Genomic DNA, 20252 nt, shown 5'->3' with positions numbered 1-20252 from the left:
ACAGCACGCGAGCCACAAAAAAGTCTAATTATTACTTTTAGTATCTAGGTGCGACTTCTTCTCTACTTAAAAAATTCGGCTTTATTATGCTTAGCCTAGCTCGACGACAGATTAGTCTAACTTCGAAGTTGGTTTAGACATCTTTACAAATTAATGTTAATGTTCTATAATATTATTCGTAATTTTCTGACGCAGGTGTTCTTAAAATTGAGGGCGCTAAACATAACATTTACGAGATCGAAGGAGGTGGAGATAAAAAAAAAGATGTTAAATGTGCTCTCCCTGCCTCAGCACTAAGGCCCTGCCAGAGCCTTGCGGGGTCGTTTCCAGCACATCACCAGATGCATTGATGTTATTGCCTCATGATGTGTGGTGAAGAGGGACGTATAATCTGTGAACCCCAAACACAGTTGCTCGCATAGCTTTAACTCTATTCCAACATCGTGGGGTTCAAACCCATGACATTCGTGTTGTTAACACGACGCTCAGTCGACTGAGCTAACCGGCCGTCTTGTTTATAAAACAGGTTAATTGCTGTCGACTTTACTTAGTCCTACTGCAAAGACCTCAACCCACAGAGATGATCATTAGAAGCGCCATGGCACGCCTGGTGGAATGCATAATTTGCATAAATCACATGTGAGAAATTATTTCTTTTGGCCTGTTTGTAGACTATAAATATGCATAATAAATGGAAATGGATTCTTGATAAAAAAAACTATTGAGGAATTCTCCATGACTACTATATGATTGGGACGTCACTGCTTATATAAATATACTGTATTTTTTGTGTTTCTGCCTAAGTCAGCTGTGTGACTTGGGCAATTAAGGAGAGCTGACTTATGATCTGCCTAACTCACTGCTTATATCAATATACTATATTTTTTGTGTTTCTGCCTAAGTCAGCTGTGTGACTTGGGCAATTAAGGAGAGCTGACTTATGATCTGCCTAACTCACTGCTTATATCAATATACTATATTTTTTGTGTTTCTGCCTAAGTCAGCTGTGTGACTTAGGCAATTAAGGAGAGCTGACTTATGATCTGCCTAACTCACTGCTTATATCATTATACTGTCCTCTGTACATTATCTGAGTGCTTTTATATACATTTGCACATGCTCAGATCGTTTTTTGTGTTTCTGCCTAAGTCAGCTGTGTGACTTAGACAATTAAAGAGAGGAGACTCATGATTTTTTAAATAAAATAAGAAATACATTTTTATAGTATATTTTTTAACCCATTTGTTACAAATTCTTTCTCTTTTATTGCTACTTTTCTTTTCTAAATTCATCAGTGTTAATTTTAATCTGAAGAGCTGATGCTATTAAATTTTGTTACTTAAAGGTAGCATTATTTGTATAAAGATGATATCGACAGCCTCATAACAAAAGTGTCTAAGACATAATTTTTGTTTTGTTTTTCTGCCTAACTCACTGCTTATATCAATATACTATATTTTTTGTGTTTCTGCCCAAGTCAGCTGTGTGACTTAGGCAATTAAGGAGAGCTGACTTATGATCTGCCTAACTCACTGCTTATATCAATATACTATATTTTGTGTGTTTCTGCCTAAGTCAGCTGTGTGACTTAGGCAATTAAGGAGAGCTGACTTATGATCTGCCTAACTCACTGCTTATATCAATATACTATATTTTTTGTGTTTCTGCCCAAGTCAGCATTGTGACTTAGGCAATTAAGGAGAGCTGACTTATGATCTGCCTAACTCACTGCTTATATCATTATACTGCCCTCTGTACATTATCTGAGTGCTTTTATATACATTTGCACATGCTCAGATCGTTTTTTGTGTTTCTGCCTAAGTCAGCTGTGTGACTTAGGCAATTAAGGAGAGGAGACTCATGATTTTTTTAATAAAATAAGAAATACATTTTTATAGTATATTTTTTAACCCATTTGTTACAAATTCTTTCTCTTTTATTGCTACTTTCCTTTTCTAAATTCATCAGTGTTAATTTTAATCTGAAGAGCTGATGCTATAAATTTTGTTACTTAAAGGTAGCATTTTTTGTATATAGATGATATTGACAGCCTCATAACAAAAGTGTCTAAGTCATAATTTTTGTTTTGTTTTTCTGCCTAACTCACTCGCAACACGAAAGGAAAGGGAGAGTTTCATACAACTATTTTTTAAACGCTTCCAGTGGCAGGTCCAGGATTTTGAAATAGGGAATAGATTGGGGAAAGCTTAATCCGCTCCTGTGAGTTCCGTAAACATAATCTACATCATGCTTTATTTCGATGTTGAATGCTGTAATGCTTCGATTTCTGCTGAGTTTTTTTTTTTCATCATTATTTTTTTTAAATATTTTATTTACTTTTTTTTAAATTATTGATATTATTTTATTTTATATATACAAACAAGTGGTTGAATTTGAAAAGAAATGTTTTTTTTTATTAAAACTACTAGCAACCTGTACATATACATTAAATCAAATTATGTTTTAAAATTACAAATAAAAAATGATGACTCTTGCCTCTTGTACTATACTTGACAAAATTATATTTTCTATCTGGTATCTAGCTATTTATACTGTAGGCCTAAGAGTGTAATGATTTGAAAACAATAACTATGTCAGTACACTTAAGAGCTTGGAGTAGGCCTACAGCTTTTATATAAGTGTTACTCCAATGTGTGGACTGTAATTTTCTGAAAATGTGGTGTTTAAAAAAAATTCTTTAGCGCATATGGTTTAAATTGACCGAATATCGTCAAAACAAATAGTGTCGTGTAAACAATGACGTCAAAAGAACATTATCAACAATGTCAACAAACTACATTGTGTTATGAGGATTTTACTAGAGGGCAGTCTTTATAATTATTGATTAGCAACCTCGCCATGGCAACCGAATGCCATGCAGGGATTATTTACGTAGTTACAATGGAATCAGCGGAACAAGACCGATTAAAATGGGTCAGATAATCAGATGGTAGGTCACTTCACAAACTGAATTCAACCAAACAACGGATATATCTCAGTATAGAAATCGAATTCGTGCGTTTTAACATATTGTTATAGGACTTGGTGCTCACACGGAATACACTTCGTAAATTGTACTTAAGTACGAAACTTAATATTGCGAAAGTAATAAATCTGTGAGGATTAACTGGTTTTATACAGGTTTTGAAGAAAAGAAGATAGTTTACCGGTAACATGGGATGTAATAGTTCGAAAGTTGATATACAACCACGATCTAGTAGCGACGCTTGGTCCTCTAATAAGCCCACTTCCAAGAAAGGTCGTCCAAACTCAAATTTAGTTCGTGTTAAACCCAAGAACAAGTCAGATGCTGACGTCACTAAGGAGCAGCCACCTCAAACTGAAATTATCGTGCAGAAAGACAGTAATCAAAATGACTTTGTAGTTGATGGAACACCGGTAAATAGAGGTATTTCGTCTGCAACAAGTAAAACTTCAACTCATACATTTGATAGTGGGTTAGAAGCAGACTATGCTCATGTTATTACGGAATCATGTGATCCGAATTTGATTAAAACCGTGGAAGAAGAGAATCGACCTCCCACACCAGGTAAGCAACACACAATTTAGTTTAAAGCCTAATTGTATAAGGGACCAACAAATCCTTCTCATCGACCTAAACTCACAATTTACTTTAGATTAATTAATTTAAAATCGAGAAGAGAAAAGACACGATAACAGTTTCCAAACCCGTTTTGTTTTCTCTTTATCAACCTATTTTTAGCTCTTTAACTTTTTAATGACGTAAATTATTATTTATAAGTTTTTCAGAATTTGCAATAATTGTTATAAAAAATCCCCAAAAAACACCTGCGGGATTATTGTACTATAATCCAATATACTATTCCTTCGTACTTCACTGGTTGTCAATAGATAATAACAACAATGTTTACGTCACTAAGGCCCAGTGTTAAGACACAATAAAGGCAAACAGATAATACAAAAGATTGGCACAGATCAATCATCCTAACGGTACAATGTACACAATGTTAGCTACCTCTGGGATCCTTCATTAATTAATCACACCAAAATGTATATATTACGAAAATGTCAAATATTTACATTATCATGGCTCAGCATTTTTGTTGGTTATATTAAAATACAGCGTTACATTGCTTGGTATTTGGTGGTTTTATAACTTCTGTAGAGTGGTCATAAAGCATGGGCATCCAAACAAAACACTTAAGTATATTTTTATAACGTTGATACCTTTAAAAATGTATTGTCCCCCTGAAAAAAATAATTCTTAACAATTTTTTGTTGAATATGCCATTTTAATGTATCATAATAGTTATCCACTTTGATCAAAAATTGGATGATAACAAAATGTATTTACCTGAAAAAACTGTAATTTAAAGCAAACATGGTCAAATTGGCTGCCAGCCAATGGGTTTTTGGTTGAATTTAACCATACATTTTGTCATTTTATAAGTGAAAACATTATTTTCCCCGTTTTTTTTACGGAAGTGATTAACTTTATTAAAACTAGAAAATAACGTATTCAAAGTCTAATTTAATTAATCTTCATTTCTGTTTTTGGGGGACAATACATCTTTAAATCAATCTTTGTAATGTACGGGTCGTACGTATGTTTTATGAAATATCTATGCAGTTAAATATTCGAAAACGTCACTATTGACAAGGATAAAACTACTTTAGCCAGTTAATGTTATGTCGCCTTAGAAACAATCTGTATTAAAATGATAATAACCTTGATAAAATAATTACTAATTATAGATAACCTCCTACAAAGTGTTGGGTTATTAAATACACCTGTATGTGTACACGTACACTAAACAATCAATATATGCACTGATTATTACAAGTGTCAGAAACAGTTCTACTTATTAATGACGTCACTTCAATGTTCAGTGTCAATTAAAGTCAACTTAACTATCTGTCAATATAACATAAAAATAGTGTTTTTCACAACTAATAAAGCACTTTAAGAAGAAAGTTCTTTCAACGCGAAAAACATTTTTAGCTTATTGTACAATGTAATTTAAAATGGTATGTATAAAATAAAAAGATTTCGTTTCTTAAAACATGCATGTTTCTAAAAGTTGGGCCTGATTTAAGTCTTTATTATCACCTATTGTCTCTTCTTTTAATTTAAATTTCGTATAACAAAGAAAAAAGAAGTTCTGTAATAAATCGTTTTCTTGAAGGATTTAGAATCATTATTTTTAGATGTAATTGAAATATTTTTTTTCCATTTCAAAATTGAAAAAAAAAAAGAAGGAATCTTGAATCTTATTGCTTGCCTATCGCGTACGTTCCTAAATTTTATCCTAGGGGAAAAAAAGCTTATGATAAATGTAAAATTAATCAGAATGTTATCATTTTGTTGTAGAATTTATGGTGAGTGGCACTCAAATAGAAGCAAGAAAACGAAGTGGTGGAAAACGACGAAACAAAGAAAGCGCTGACATCCTTGCTGAACTCCAAAGTCAGGGGATTGTAACCAGACCAGCTTCAAGATTTGGTGGAGGGCTAGCATTCGAAGTTAATTTAGACTCAAGTGAAGAAAACAAGCAAATAAGACCACCACCGAGACTAGCTAAGTTAAAGAAGAAAAAGAAGAAATCGAAGAAGACTAAAGAGGAAATTGACGCTAAAATACAAGCTGCAGAGGAAAGAAGAAAGGTATGCAAATGTTACTTATCAATAATTAACATAACATAACATAAATCGCTTTATTCATCTCATAAACAAACAAAAGCAAGCAAGGAGTAAAACATATTTTAACGATGAAAGGGACCTCCAAGAAACCCCAAGGGGCTTGTGATAGGAGGCCCACTAAAGACTAGTTACATTAATTAAGATACCGTAAAAAGAATAAATAAATAAATAAAAAATAAATAAACCAATAATTGTTGGTTGTCAAGTTGATCACCTTTTGTTTTGGTACAATATTGCATTAGGTTTTATTTTTTAAACTGTTAATTTGTAACAATTTTATTTGTTTAATTATCTTACAGAAGAAAGAAGCAGAAATGATAGAAAGACTGAACACAGCGAGAAAAGAAATTCAAGTCCAAACAGCATTAGACGAATCAGAACGTTCTCAAAAGAAACAATTGGAAGTAAAAATAGATGTTACCCAAGACAAGGCGGCAGAAAATAGGAAAGCAAGAATGGAAGCATTAAAGGAGAAATTAAAACAGAAACAACGACACGCTGAGAAGGTACGACAGGCAAAAATTGAACGAATGAAAGAAGGAAAACACGAATCAGAAATGACATCTGAGGTCTGATGAAGTTTGAGAACGATTTAGGAATATCAATAATTATGCAATATGACGTCACTTGCGTGAAGCCGCGTCACGCCACGTCACGCGTTGACGATAAATGCTGTTGTTTGAGAGTCGAGCAAACGGACTTCCTTTAAAAGCGCAATAAAACCACCTGCGTTTCTCTACGTAGAACGGAATTTAATCGAAGATGCAGTGTTTGCAGAATATTGTTTTCTGTTTTGAATCCGTGGTAACGTCAAAACGCTAACATGGTACAGATACCATAAATAGCACACATCAACGCGGGTGGCTATCTGCTGTGGTCGAAGAAGCGGATGATAATTATCAGTATTATTTTGGACAGAAATACATTTTATCGAATAATCATAATTATAAATTTAAAGTGTGAACATCTGTAACTATGTTGGATTTATTTTTATATTTTGAAGATTACTTATTCTTTTACTCGTGCTCTTAATTTTTTCAATAATTATTCCATTATCTTCGTTTGTCTATGATCTTCCTTACACATTACTTGCTTAAAAGGGTGTCTATTTAAAATAATGTATAAAGGTCTGTACATCATCACGATGCATTATAGGCCTATATTGTGAGCTCTTAAAGAGTCATTATGTAGCCAATAAAATGTTCTGTTAACATTGTGCTGATTAATATGTTAATATTGGTAAAGTCATTTTATTTTGTACTGATTGGACTGGATCCTATCAATATAATTACGCGCAAAAACAATAAAAGGTTGGATAGCTTTTATTTTGTCTCCATTTTCTCTGATATTTACCACCAATAATAATACTACCATTTTGTTTGTTGAGGTTTCTTTGAATAATGTGGTGCAGTATATAAATGTATATTTGTTATTTGATGTTTTATATAATAAAACGAAAAGAAAAATTGAAAAATTAAAGCTTATGTTTTTGTTTTAATTTAGTTTTAGTGGAGATGATGATATTGATATCGTATACTGGTCGTTATATTATTACACCCGGTATTCTCATGTGCTATCGCTAGGTTCTAGGTTAATATTAGAAAAAAGATAAATATTTTGGCACATAGGCCTTTAACGTTTCATATGTATTTGAGGTTTTCGAGACAAAAAAACGAAAAAGTTGGTGGACTAAAATAAAAAAGAAAATAAGACTGGTACTTTTCGAATATTCACCGAAAACAAACCACAGAGGGCTAAATAATTTTCACAAACCCAACAATTGGCGATCAGAAACCATACAAGTTTGTCTTCTTCACCTATTGACCATACAAGTTGGTCTTCTTCACCTATTGACCATACAAGTTGGTCTTCTTCACCTATTGACCATGATTCAAAGTAAAAGTGTTATTTGGTTTTCATGTATTGTTCCTTCATAAAAATATGACGTAGCTCGAGTAATGAAAATCACGATTTTTATTCACATTTTTTTATACACATAAAATATTCAAGACCAATTATACACACTGGGTTACAAATCCTCCCACAAGGCCCTTTCTAATAATCTGGAACACAATTTATTCAACTCTGAAAGTTACATTTTCTAAATGGTAATACGATTCCATTACATAATTCATTCTTATTATCTATACACATTCACTTTTATAAACCTCATCTAAGCGCGATATTCGGTTCACGATAATCGATAACGCAGACATTTCATCGAAAATAAAAGTGACAGAAAAGGAAAATGTAAAAGATTACGCCGACAATCGTATTATCATAATGCCATAACTTGTGCCGCTCCTAAATTTATTATTTGAATCAAACGCACACGTTATACAATCATTAAACTCATATTTGGTGACAATGTCTTAAACAGTATAGTAAATACATTTTATCCCTTGTATAAAGCAGTATATTTCCTTAAATTGTTCACCTCCTATATCTATATATAGTATTACTATGAATGTATAATTACATAGAGAATCGATAATGCAATTTCAACAGTATAACTACTGGGTTTAGATCAGTCTCCTATTTACAATAATTGATAAGAATAACCACAGTGATACAGAAAACTATAAATAATAGAATATCAGAAATAGGAATGTTTTCTATATCTAGAAAAGGGATGGGTTGTAATATTTGGTTCCCATTAGGACGTAAGCGCAAGTGAATTGACCAATCAATCACAAGCGATGGATTATTTATGTCATTGGTCAACTCGCTTCTTGCGCGTTATGGGTCTAAGTCCATTGCGTTGCATCTTAGTGGTAACCACGCTTCAGGATGCAACGCAAAGACGTACGCGCCGCACGATTACTCGGAACTGTCGCTTTTCATTGGTCAAACTTGAGTGTATGTCCTTCCAAGCTGAATTCTTAATACGTTAACATTTTAATTATAGTCACAATACTTAGTTTAGTATTAGTTTGTTGAAATAAAATCAGTGTGTTTTATCCCGTCGTTTTCCTATTAATACAGTGGGATTGTTCGATATCCACTGAATGTTATATAGGAACATTATACGGAGTACTGGACAGACATTTTAGACAACATTATAATGCTGATTAAACATATGTACAAATAATTACAAAACTGTCAATATATTATTTTCTTACTGTGTTTACTTTCAACCTGTACCTACAATGTAAGTGTTCAATCTAAATGTTGAAGAATTGTGTTGAATTATAATGTAGGCCTATATGTTGTGCCAAGTGCCTTCTATTTAATATACCGTAGCTAATTTCATTTAATATTCTTGAACCATTCCACATTATTTTGGTAATATTGTTTTTAAAGTTTATTTAAAGTATTACTACAGGGTAAATTCACATTATTCTAAAACATTGTTACATTTGAAATATTACATTATATACTGTAATCTGTAATTTAATAACATTATTGATGAGCCATGTGAGTATCATGCCAATGTACAGTTTCATTTTTAGAGTCTGTCTGAAAGGACTAAATTACTGGTAAAGCATTTATCAAACCTGTCTTGTTTTACGGTAGTTGAAACTAATAATTGTTTACTATACTTTCTTAAAGAAGTACTGTATACAAAAATTTAATATTCCATTTTAATGGCACATAATAATTGGATTAAAAAGTTGGATGAAAAAAATGTAACTGACCTCAGCTACAGCACATGAAAAATTAGTGTAACGTTTATTAGTGATAATATTCACACTAATCATTTTGGTTTCTGTACAAAACGTATGTGTGTGAAAGCAAAGTTAATTTAGCCTGTACTGTAGTCTTCTCAGTGTGAACGCAGCTTTAAATAGATTGAAATATTTAGAGTAAGAACTTTCTTATTTGATAGCAAGTTAATTAGTGGTCCTTCTGGGACTTAATTTAATGCAGAGATTCACATTTGTGGGTTGCTTATGTAGACTTTACGATTACTGTTTTTCATTAGTGAAATCAAATGAGCATGTGTGATGATTGTTTTGTAATATACTGAAGTATTTATTACTAATTTGTGTAAACGGTTAAAATTCTAAAATAAAAAATCCCAATATATATACATAATATATTCTGCCTAGTAAAAAAAGTTTAACCAGAATGGGAATGGATGTACGCACAGCGGTTGTGCATTGAAGGTAATGGTATATTATATTATACATACATATGATAAAGATTACAGTTATGGTTATGATAGTTAGCTGTAGCAAAAAGATGAGGTTTGTGTAAAGGTGGTGGTTGATACTATAGAACAACATTTTCAGTTTAAGATACAACATGCTACCGGGCGTATATAAATACTATTATGTGTAGACACACACCTAGTTGCTGTGCGTATAGTATAATTTCTTGTCATTTGTACATATAGTCACTGTGCATATAGCCCCACCCAATAATAATAATAATATATTTATCTGTTTGTACACTTAGCGCTTTGATATGTATCTTACATATATCATGTGATATGTCATGTGATCTATCAGATGATCTATCATGGTTTGAGTGTTAAATACAGAACAAGCGCAATGATAGCTAACAGAACAATACAAAAAACAAATATACAGCACATTTTCTTTCTTGATTTTTTCTGTAAATAAAACAAAATATATTTAGTGAAAAAACTGGAAATAAAAGAGCTACTTATTTCTTGGTTTATGAGTTAAAGTCACTGCCACCACTGATAATTCTTTGTTTTATTGTTGAATGTTCAATACTTGCGTGAATAGTGTACAAGTTAATAATGTGTACACATATCATAACCGCCAAAGTTGTCTTATGAATAATGAAATGTTTGTCCATAATCATAATAAAATAACAATAGAAATTTATCTTGGATTGGTAAATATTAGTACGATAAAAAACAGATAATAATAGAAAATATAAAACATATATAGAGTATACACACTATATTGCACAAACTTAAGTTTTAAAATGTGGTAACAATTTAGAAACTGCATATTAAACAGACTATTTAAATTCTTAGTTAGGGGCAACTATAGAATATCACGGTGCTGACGTCACAACGGTAGGTGGCGCTGCGTTCATCCTGCCTGAGTGACTCCAAGGTCACCAATGGTTTGGAATAGGCTTATTGAAGTAGTCATTTTAAAACTTAATAGTTTTCAATAAAAACAAACTAAAATTTCAAAAGATCACTAAACATTTGTTCTATTAATAATATATATAATCAATTTATTTTCCAACTACAGTTTAAAAAAAAAAAAAAATACACAATTTGATAGAAATACAGATCTTTACTGTTTATCAACATAGTAGAGTTGAACACATTTTTTGGTTGGCTAGCGCCCTTTATTGTTGTGATGTCACACCGTGATACTCTATATTGTTGATATTTATATTGGGTGCAGGTCAAGTCGGCCCCAAACCGTCTTGGCCAAATTCAAGTCGATATAAACATTTATATAACAGAGAATAACAATAATAGATAGTGCTAGAGTACCTGATAATCTCTGGCTTTGTGTAGCTGTACATTAGCTTGTTCAACATGCATTTCTGATGACTCTACATTTGCTTCTATACTATCTACAAAACGAACCAAAAAATTAATATTTAACCGATTGCTTACCAAGACTTATTTGAAGTCTTCTTTTGTTCTTTATTATGTATTGTATTGAAATTTCAAAAATCTATGAATATCAACTGGCAATTTAAGAGGACATCTGAATATCAACTGGCATTACTTTGTCAGGCTGGATGGGTTAGCCTGTGTATAGCTTAAACAGAGTTGGGATACCAGGTAGTCACAGCAGTCATTGATAGACCTTTTGGAATGGCAGGTGAGTTGGGATACCAGGTAGTCACAGCAGTCATTGATAGACCTTTTGGAATGGCAGGTGAGTTGGGATACCAGGTAGTCACAGCAGTCATTGATAGACCTTTTGGAATGGCAGGTGAGTTGGGATACCAGGTAGTCACAGCAGTCATTGATAGACCTTTTGGAATGGCAGGTGAGTTGGGATACCAGGTAGTCACAGCAGTCATTGATAGACCTTTTGGAATGGCAGGTGAGTTGGGATACCAGGTAGTCACAGCAGTCATTGATAGACCTTTTGGAATGGCAGGTGAGTTGGGATACCAGGTAGTCACAGCAGTCATTGATAGACCTTTTGGAATGGCAGGTGAAGGAGACACAGTTTTTACTACTTACCGACCATTTCCCCTTGTTCATGGACAATATGCGCAAGATCCTTAAAAATGTGATTTACATCCAAAATATCTGACTGTAAATAAACACAATAAAATGACAATCTTAGTAACTTTATTCTACTTTAACTATAAAATATTTGAAGGGCAAATGTACTGTACCTGCTGCCACAAGAGAGAGAAACTTAAAAATGCAATGATGATGGTGGTGAGGGTGTTTAACTGATGTAGTTATTATTATTTAAGTGATTGTACACATACCTCTAACTTTTTAAGCTGTGCTTCTCTTTCTTGTAAGGCATCCAGATCATCTTCTTGTAACATCACTTGTGATGTGTTAGTCCCTGAGGAACCACTGTAGAAAAACAACACAAATTGACATTGCATGATCTACCAACTAACTAGAAGTCTACTTAGTAACAAGTATATTGTATTGTTCTATTCAATGAGGTACTGGTCCTAGTAACCGTGATACTAGATCACATATGGTGGCTATTGACTGTATACAGTTAGCGCTTATAGACACTGCATGTTGATGCTTATAACAATATCACTCCTGCATCCCACTAGACCTCTATTTTGTTGTTGTTGTTATGCTATGTAACTCAACTCATCTGAGGAACTGCGATCTGTCAACTCAACTTCTGTCTATGACGCGTGGAGACAAGTTTAACATAAGGACAGTCAGGATTCCAACAAATGGAATATTTTCAAATACAAAACATTCATTAACATGTTTAATAATAGACTGACTGTGATATTAAAGCCACTATGGTAAGGATACACTTTTATGATAGAAATAACTGTATTGTAAATTATGTCTTACCCAAGATTGAGCAAATCATCACTGTGTGTGGAGTCATCATAAGGATTCTGGAAAACAAATTATTATCCTTTAGGATCACAAGAAATGTGGAATTTCCATGAAAACTATATTGTGACCTGTATTATTATAGACAGTAAAGCATCTAATTTCTGAACACCTATTTTATGAATTGATGCAATATTGACGTACTGTTTAATATAAATTAGTTTTAACCAATCGTAATCTCTATGCTGAAAATAAGCACTGTTTAAACAAATCTGAACCATGTTGGTTATTACATACCGTTGATGATCCTCCTAATCCAGAATTCGCCCTCACTCTATTCACGCAATCACGCTGTTTTTGGGCGGCTTCTCGCTGTACACGTTGGAATTGGTTCAATGATGTAGAGAAGTCGTTTGTCAATCTCTCTTTCTGCATCCTTGCTTGCCTCTAGCATAGTAAAGATTTAAAAAGAATTAGCTAAAGTAGTACTAAAGGCAAAATAAAACATGGTGTATAGGTCAGAGGTCATAAGATGCTGAAGAGGTATAGCAGTTTAAGAATACATCAGAATTTCATTACAAAAGCAATTGTAATAATGTCTTTGCATTGCAATGTGATTACTTTGTTAGTTGTCATTGAATTATTTTTATTATATTATTGTTAATGTTCTGTACTGAAAGAACCATTTTGGAAATCAATGCTTTAGCACTAAAAGTGTCATTCAGTATAAAGACAGAATAAATAAATTCAATAAATTGCATTCATACTGTATATTAATGATTTAAAGAGCATACCCCTATTACAAAATTATCTGAAAAAGTATATGTCAGGCCAACACTGTTAAATAGGCATCAGTGTGTTGAGTGAGTGTTTCACTTCACTATATATATAAGATATACCTGAACCTCCGTGTTTTTCATGAAATTTAAACAAAAAAATTGTATCAGATCTCTCTTTGCTTTTTTTTTGTTTATAGTTTTTGTACTTTTTGTTTTATGTACTGTAAATGATAACTTGTGTAAATAGCTTTATAGTAAGTAACAGCCTTGTGAAAAACACCAGTCTGGTGATTCAAGTGTTCCATCCGTTTTTAAATAAAATTATTATTATTATAAATAATGATGACATACCGTATCTTGTCCTGATAGTGACAGTGAAGCCATTTCTTTCAAGTATTTGTTAGTATCTTTTGCCAGTTGGTTGGTGAAATGTTGAACCTCATCCCTAAATTACAAAATTAAAGACACATACAGTATGAAATTACACAGCTTTTAACTTTACAAACATCCATTTTATTCAGTTTATTGGTGCCTCAAGAATATAGATGCAATTGGCACATGTTCCCCTTGTTTGTTTCTGCCTTAAATCAAAAGAGAAAGAGTGTGGGAATACAGAGGTAAACTTAATGAATTAAGTATGTATAATATTAAATGTGATTTCTTACAGTTTTGTTCGTAAGTTGTGATTATCATCGTGTGTTCCCAGTTTTTCAACCATTCGCTGTACTTCACCAACTGTAACATAATGGTACAAATGTTTTTTAATTCATAGAATAGAAATTACAGGTTCACTAGGTAGGCTGGACTAAAACAATATGACAGAGTAAAGGGTCTTTCACACCAGTTCGGCACGGTTCTGCTCCGGCAAATCAAATGTCAATGTTTTGTTTTAACATGGCTACGTGCTTATCGATTGGCGCATAGCCGCATGGAGTGTCGTTAAGAAAAAACATCAACGCTCAATTTGATTTGTCGGCACCAACCAGAACAAGTGCGAAAGACCATTTAAGAGCAGTTACTCTGTTTAGACATATTTACCAGGAGTAAGTTACTACAAAATTCTTGGTTTTCAACCATTACATTCTTCTTCTTCTTTATTGTATCAAACAAAAACAATTTAATACAAAAGGTAGCCAAGATATAGCTGAAGCTAATCAAGCTTGGTACCTTAGTGACTAACCCATCAGACAGAGAACAATTTGAATCCTTTATGATATAAAAACTTACCATTTGTATTAATTTTCTGAATATTACTACCAATAACCTGTGATAGTCTGTTGAAATCAGATGTATTACTTCTTCCTGTCATTTATAAGATAATTAAAAATATTAGCATACTTTTTAGTAAAGATTTAGTGATATCATAATGAACTAATTCCAATTGTTAAGCATTTTTCAATAAAATTGTATAAAAAATAGTGTGTAATAGTTTACTGTATACTGGATGAGTAAAGCTACATAACTTTTTGTACTGTATTAAAGAAAAAAACTGTACATGAAAACCAAAACAGTATGTCATATTGAATAAACTGTGAGGCAGAATACTACATAAATCAGATATTCAAATCAGCTAGGGCGTAATATACTCATTACATGACATGTGACAATTCAAAATCACAAGTTTTATAAAAATCGATATGAAATACAACACATACCAGAGTTACTGTAGGAAGCGTCATAGGCCTCTGATCCAAAGTCCCCCTTGCCATAAGATGCCATTTTGGAATACTTTGTTGAATCCAGTATGTAAATATATATTGACCCTCAAATGCTAAAGATAATTACTGTATCTAAGATTTTTTAAAGTAGATCAAACATAATCAATGAATCATCAAGTCAGACATAGACTTGGACTTGTTAAAAAATCTCCATGGTTAATGTTTACTGCTGAGTTAGAAGGTATAATCAATTGTGAGTTTTTAATAAATAAAGAAAAGGCAAAAAAAATGTGGTCAGATATGGACCGTAACAATTTAGCAAGGTATAAAATTAACGTTTATAAAATTGATATTTAGGTAAAGTAAAATATAACTATTTTTTGATTGCCTGAAAGAGATAAAAAGAGTTATAAAATAAAGAATTCTGTTAAATTATACGTACATTGTTAAGGATTGAAAAACGTGTAAGAGTGTATAACATAGAGGAAAATATTAGTTTCTTTCTTCTTTCCTTACTATTATATATAAAATGCAAAAAATGGTAGGAGTGAGATATCAGATGTACTGACAGTTATTTAATGTCAGTTATATTGTATTGTATCATTACATTACTCAAGTGCAATGCATTGTAAACGAACATTTTATTGATGAAGAAATAAAAGTGGGTCAATCCTACATAAGACAAAAAAAATGAATCATCAAATTATAAATATCATCACACATATTCATTTAGAAGTTTATTAGTTTAGTGGATATAATTTAAGAAAAATAAGGCTACCTTGTAAAAACTGTAGGCTTACTATGTTAAAATGATGATGAATCATCATATATTTAATCATCATGTGACGTTATTATATATGTATTAGTTAGGGCCTATATCTGATCAGTTTTTGTTTGTGTTCATTAATTAAATTAGTTTAAATTTGATGAATCTACAACATTGGCCTAGCTAGGCCTAGCCTGTTAGTGGGTATACTGCATTTGGTTAATTAGTTTAGTATCAACTGGAAATTTGAAAAAGGTAAAAACACCTAGGCCCACGTAACAGACTGGCCATTTTCAAATCACGGTACGCCCACTGTGTGACCTTTCATAACAAACATCAGCATGTCAATCGTTAGCCTAGCTGTGTAAAACATATCCGGAAATGATATGTTCATGAACCAATTTCAAGCCAATATATTGGCTTATACACACTGTTACTGTACAGTAAAGAAATTAGAATATAGAAATTTCTAAAACGCACAAAACGAATAATGAAGAAATTGTAATATAATACATAAATACAAGAATAATATCATACTTAGGCCTACATACACTGTTTTTATCGATTGTGGGTGGAAAATGTCGTCAATTAAATAGAGGGCGCAAATTATAAAGATGATGGATTTTCTCTCCCCATAAGCCTCTCGTCTGAATTACCTAAAACTCGTTTATCTCTAAAAGAGTACGATAGAATTACATGTAATCTTGTTGGAATATTGTGACATACGCGTTTAAAACGGAAAATTTGACATAAGATACGCGTTGTGGGATGGATTCGGGAGCACTCAACCATGAAAAATAAAATTGAATTCGTTAAAAAATAACCTTCTTTTTTCAGCAGTTTGAACAATTTTAAATGGTTTGTACATGTTTATGATCAATCCGTACGTTGTATTAATACTTATCTAACCTAGCCTAGACCTAGTGCGTCTTGTCACGTTGTAGCAATGTCACGGTTCAAAGCTAAGCCCAGGGCTAGTCCTAGTTTAGCTTTAGTAGAGACGTGTCTTGTAAAAAAAGTTATGTCACAGTGCAGTCGTATATAAAAGAAGTCGTTTCGCCCATGATGTTAATTTTGACAGGAACACAATTTAAAGCTTGCTTGCTGTGTGTGGCCTCCCTTTTCCACTCATATTTTTTGTCATTCACTATATTAATATATTCATTATTGGTTGTAACATGTATTTATTTTTGTTGTCTATAGACTATGGTATTAGTTAGTCATTTAATACCCACATCCAATATAAGTTGTAATTTGTATTGTAGGCTAGAAGGTGCGGCTAGAATACGTAGTTACAGTAAGGAAGTAGTGTTATTGAATCCATCACAACATTTCCTTCTTTCAGAGCTATTATTTGATTGGTTAGTATGACGAAGACAAGTTGAGTGTATGTACAAAATGGTCAGTATACTTAAAACCCCGCAGTCTTTACACCGGTGTGCTGTGTTTCTGCTGATAAGTGGTAGCTTAGTACTTGTCTCTGGTGTTGTTCTTCTTGTACTTAGCTTTATCAACTCCTTGCAATCAAATTTTTCTGTGCTCAGATGGGAAGGTGTTTTGGGTTTAGGTAAGTTTTCATTGAATCTAACTAATCATAACGGTTGTTTACAGATTACGATACAATATTATTTTATTGTCATTTTCAAGGTCCAAATAAAATTTGGTTGGTTGGTTTACATTTTGATTTACATACAATAAATACAAAAAAAGAAACATTCTTAACTGATTCTCCCAAAAATTAGTCAGATGACCGATACAATTACTTATTATTAAGTCAAATATTAAACAAATATGTAATTGAGAACTGGTTGTTGTTGTATTTTATATTCAGTGCTGGGGTTGTTATTGATTGTTGGAGCTGTTATCATTTTTTATAAACGAGGTTCAATGGATGATCCAACAAGCTATTGTGTAGATGAGATGCAGACAGAAATAAGGGAACAGAGTAGGTAGAAATATTTAAACAATTACTCACTTCAAGTTATAATGTGTTTATCAACACACATAAATCGTAGCTCAACTTAGTATTTGTTTTTTCTTACTTAAGCTCTGTCTACACTATCAAACTTTATGTTAGAAAAAAAATTGCGAAGTACCCATATATGGCCATGTTTTGGGATTACACTACCATATTTGGGTACATCACATTTTGTTGTCAAACTAGTTTGATAGTGTAGACAGAGCTGTTCTCCATGAGGCCCTGCCATACAACTCACAAAACAAATAAAATACCACACCTATCTTAATGCCAGTAATAAACATAACATATGTATAAAAAAATCACCTATCTTTCAAATTTGTTATTTATCAATGATGTGATTTTGTTTATTAATTTCTTTTTAGATACATTAAGATATGTGCAAACAACAGATATAGATTTAGTAACCGGCACGGACATGCAAGTCCAAGAGGTCATTGAAAGGTCAAACCTTCCTTATAAACATTATACTGGAAATGTACGTGGTTTTCCAGGAGGCTATGTAAACAACATTTTTTGACATTTTTATAAATTTAATAATGAATGTTTTCAATTTATTTTTTCCCATATTTCAAGACGCAGGTCTATAGCCAGAGCTTATGGGGGCCCTCAGCAATACAATAAGTCAAACAAAAAAAGGATGATAGAATATAGAAATATATAAAGGTATATACAATTGAAACTCCATAATAAAAAAGGCAATAATTTAAAAAGATTAGTAATTTCAAAAGTAGCAATATACTATGTTTAGTTATAAGAATCATATAAGTACGGAATGGGGTGGGTGTTAGCAGGGTACATTCCTATCATATAAGTACTGAATGGGGTGGGTGTTAGCAGGGTACATTCCTATCATATAAGTACGGAATGGGGTGGGTGTTAGCAGGGTACATTCCTATCATGTTTAAACAGTTATAAATTAAATAGGCCTACATTCATCAAGATACATTGTACATTTATGCATGATGATGTAACAAGACAAATGTAATATTTATATAGTTCTAATAAGTAATCTTTAATCGCCTTGACTTTCTAAAACTTGACAATTATTTATTTATTTCTTTCAGTTTTATTCCTCATTGTATGTTACATTTTGAATGATAAACATGTGATAACCAGGTTTTTAGAAATACTTTATGATTATAAATTTAAAGTGACAGTATTTTTTCATAACTTAACAAATTAAAAAAAATAACATGTAGATATTACAATTTCCCAAAACTTCTCCTTTTAAATAAACATGCTATGCTATTTTTATATCATCATTTGATGTTGACCATCAAGTTTTACACTTTTAAAGTGCATTAAAAATATTACAGTAACTTTATTTGCTACCTCATTTAAAATATTTTACAGGTACATTTCCACGCCACATGTTATTTTTATACTGTAGTTAACTTTCGACAGGGTAATTATTTGACTATTTAAAACATTTCATATATCATCGCAGTGTACTGTATATTGTGACTATTTAAAGTCATTTAAAATGTGCTTTTGATATAAAGTGTATTCTAATACACTAGTTTAAGAATATATACCTGTTTTGTAAAGCATAATTAAAATATAATTAATGCATATAATAATAATAATAAATAATATATTTATACAGGATAAAACAATCAGATAACAGTGTATCTGTTTTACATTGTGGTCCTGTCTTAATCAAAAATATACAAAAGAGAAACTTGATTAAATATGATACAGTGTTTATGAAAAGAAATGAGATTTGTATCTAGCCTTAAAAGACGTAATTGTTGGTGCCGATTTAATATTAATTGGTAAACTGTTTCATATTTTTGCGCCTGCAACTTTAATAGTCCATAGTTTTGTAATGTATACTTAATAAATTGTATTTTTTCACTCTCCGATTATAATGAAATTATAAGTCTTGCCAACGTAGTGGAATAATATGTATCCAAAGAAAAAACCACTGAAAAAAATAATAGTGGGGATTTTGATCTGATGATGTCATAAGCATTTTAACGGTTTAGATTTTTTAAAGTACAGTACTGCAAAAATAAAAGACGCATGTACGGGTTTAATTGTGGATTATGTTACGGTACATTCGAACTAAACGTTTTATATTTTTTATAATAAAATTATTTATATCAACAATTTCTAGTTATTGGGGTTTTATTGTGTGAGTAGTTCTTTTTCATTTGACGCAGCAATGACGTTGACGCAACGCGAAGTGAGTTGACCAATCAAATATTTATTTGTTCCATATATAAAATGTGTACATGGAAAAATTGTTTTCCTCGACAGAAACATTCACAATTACATCATCCATAGAAGAAAATTACAATTAATCAAAATCACAAGTGACAGTTCGAATGATCAACGCGCGCGTCGTATTTTCACATCGTTGTGTTTGCGTTTAAGTTGGAACCAAGATATAATACGTGTCATTAACTCGTGTCCTGTATGATGACACTCAAACAAA

General features: G+C 32.0%; 3 protein-coding genes across 5 annotated transcripts; 2 read left to right on the top strand and 1 right to left on the bottom strand.

Annotated features, from left to right (window-relative positions):
- The first annotated feature begins 2731 nt into the window (after positions 1-2731).
- Positions 2732-7113, top strand: LOC140062191 (uncharacterized). The gene is made up of 3 exons (XM_072108279.1): positions 2732-3550; positions 5354-5646; positions 5982-7113. Exons 1-3 carry the CDS (start codon positions 3175-3177, stop codon positions 6255-6257), a joined length of 945 nt encoding a protein of 314 aa, XP_071964380.1. The 5' UTR covers positions 2732-3174; the 3' UTR covers positions 6258-7113.
- A 428-nt stretch (positions 7114-7541) lies between these two features.
- LOC140062192 (syntaxin-7-like) lies at positions 7542-16410 on the bottom strand. Of its 3 annotated transcripts, none has more exons than XM_072108280.1 (11): positions 16379-16410; positions 15063-15197; positions 14635-14709; positions 14073-14142; positions 13759-13852; positions 12926-13075; positions 12644-12690; positions 12079-12172; positions 11822-11894; positions 11114-11196; positions 7542-10240 (listed from the first exon to the last, which is right to left on the bottom strand). In XM_072108280.1, exons 2-11 carry the CDS (start codon positions 15124-15126, stop codon positions 10145-10147), a joined length of 846 nt encoding a protein of 281 aa, XP_071964381.1. In that variant the 5' UTR covers positions 15127-15197; positions 16379-16410; the 3' UTR covers positions 7542-10144. The 3 variants fall into 3 exon arrangements, with proteins under 3 accessions (XP_071964381.1, XP_071964383.1, XP_071964382.1); XM_072108282.1 differs by having other exon boundaries at positions 15063-15178; positions 16379-16394; XM_072108281.1 differs by having other exon boundaries at positions 16369-16389.
- Positions 16411-16616: 206 nt separating this feature from the next.
- Positions 16617-19904, top strand: LOC140062762 (uncharacterized). Its single transcript, XM_072109087.1, has 4 exons — positions 16617-16689; positions 17177-17398; positions 17663-17776; positions 18175-19904. Exons 2-4 carry the CDS (start codon positions 17221-17223, stop codon positions 18327-18329), a joined length of 447 nt encoding a protein of 148 aa, XP_071965188.1. The 5' UTR covers positions 16617-16689; positions 17177-17220; the 3' UTR covers positions 18330-19904.
- The last annotated feature ends 348 nt before the right edge of the window (positions 19905-20252 follow it).

The sequence above is a fragment of the Antedon mediterranea genome, chromosome 11, assembly GCF_964355755.1.
Source record: "Antedon mediterranea chromosome 11, ecAntMedi1.1, whole genome shotgun sequence".
In the NCBI taxonomy this organism is placed as follows: Eukaryota; Metazoa; Echinodermata; class Crinoidea; order Comatulida; family Antedonidae; genus Antedon; species Antedon mediterranea.
This window is presented reverse-complemented; position numbering and strand designations above follow the sequence as displayed.

Coding starts and splice junctions, on each gene's coding strand:
- LOC140062191 (XM_072108279.1), top strand. CDS start 3,175: ATGGGATGTAATAGTTCGAAAGTTGATATACAACCACGATCTAGTAGC. Junction 3,551..5,353: donor GAATCGACCTCCCACACCAG/GTAAGCAACACA, acceptor ATTTTGTTGTAG/AATTTATGGTGAGTGGCACT. Junction 5,647..5,981: donor CTGCAGAGGAAAGAAGAAAG/GTATGCAAATGT, acceptor ATTATCTTACAG/AAGAAAGAAGCAGAAATGAT.
- LOC140062192 (XM_072108280.1), bottom strand. CDS start 15,126: ATGGCATCTTATGGCAAGGGGGACTTTGGATCAGAGGCCTATGACGCT. Junction 14,143..14,634: donor TCAGAAAATTAATACAAATG/GTAAGTTTTTAT, acceptor ATTATGTTACAG/TTGGTGAAGTACAGCGAATG. Junction 13,853..14,072: donor CACAACTTACGAACAAAACT/GTAAGAAATCAC, acceptor TTTGTAATTTAG/GGATGAGGTTCAACATTTCA.
- LOC140062762 (XM_072109087.1), top strand. CDS start 17,221: ATGTACAAAATGGTCAGTATACTTAAAACCCCGCAGTCTTTACACCGG. Junction 17,399..17,662: donor GGAAGGTGTTTTGGGTTTAG/GTAAGTTTTCAT, acceptor TTTTATATTCAG/TGCTGGGGTTGTTATTGATT. Junction 17,777..18,174: donor GACAGAAATAAGGGAACAGA/GTAGGTAGAAAT, acceptor ATTTCTTTTTAG/ATACATTAAGATATGTGCAA.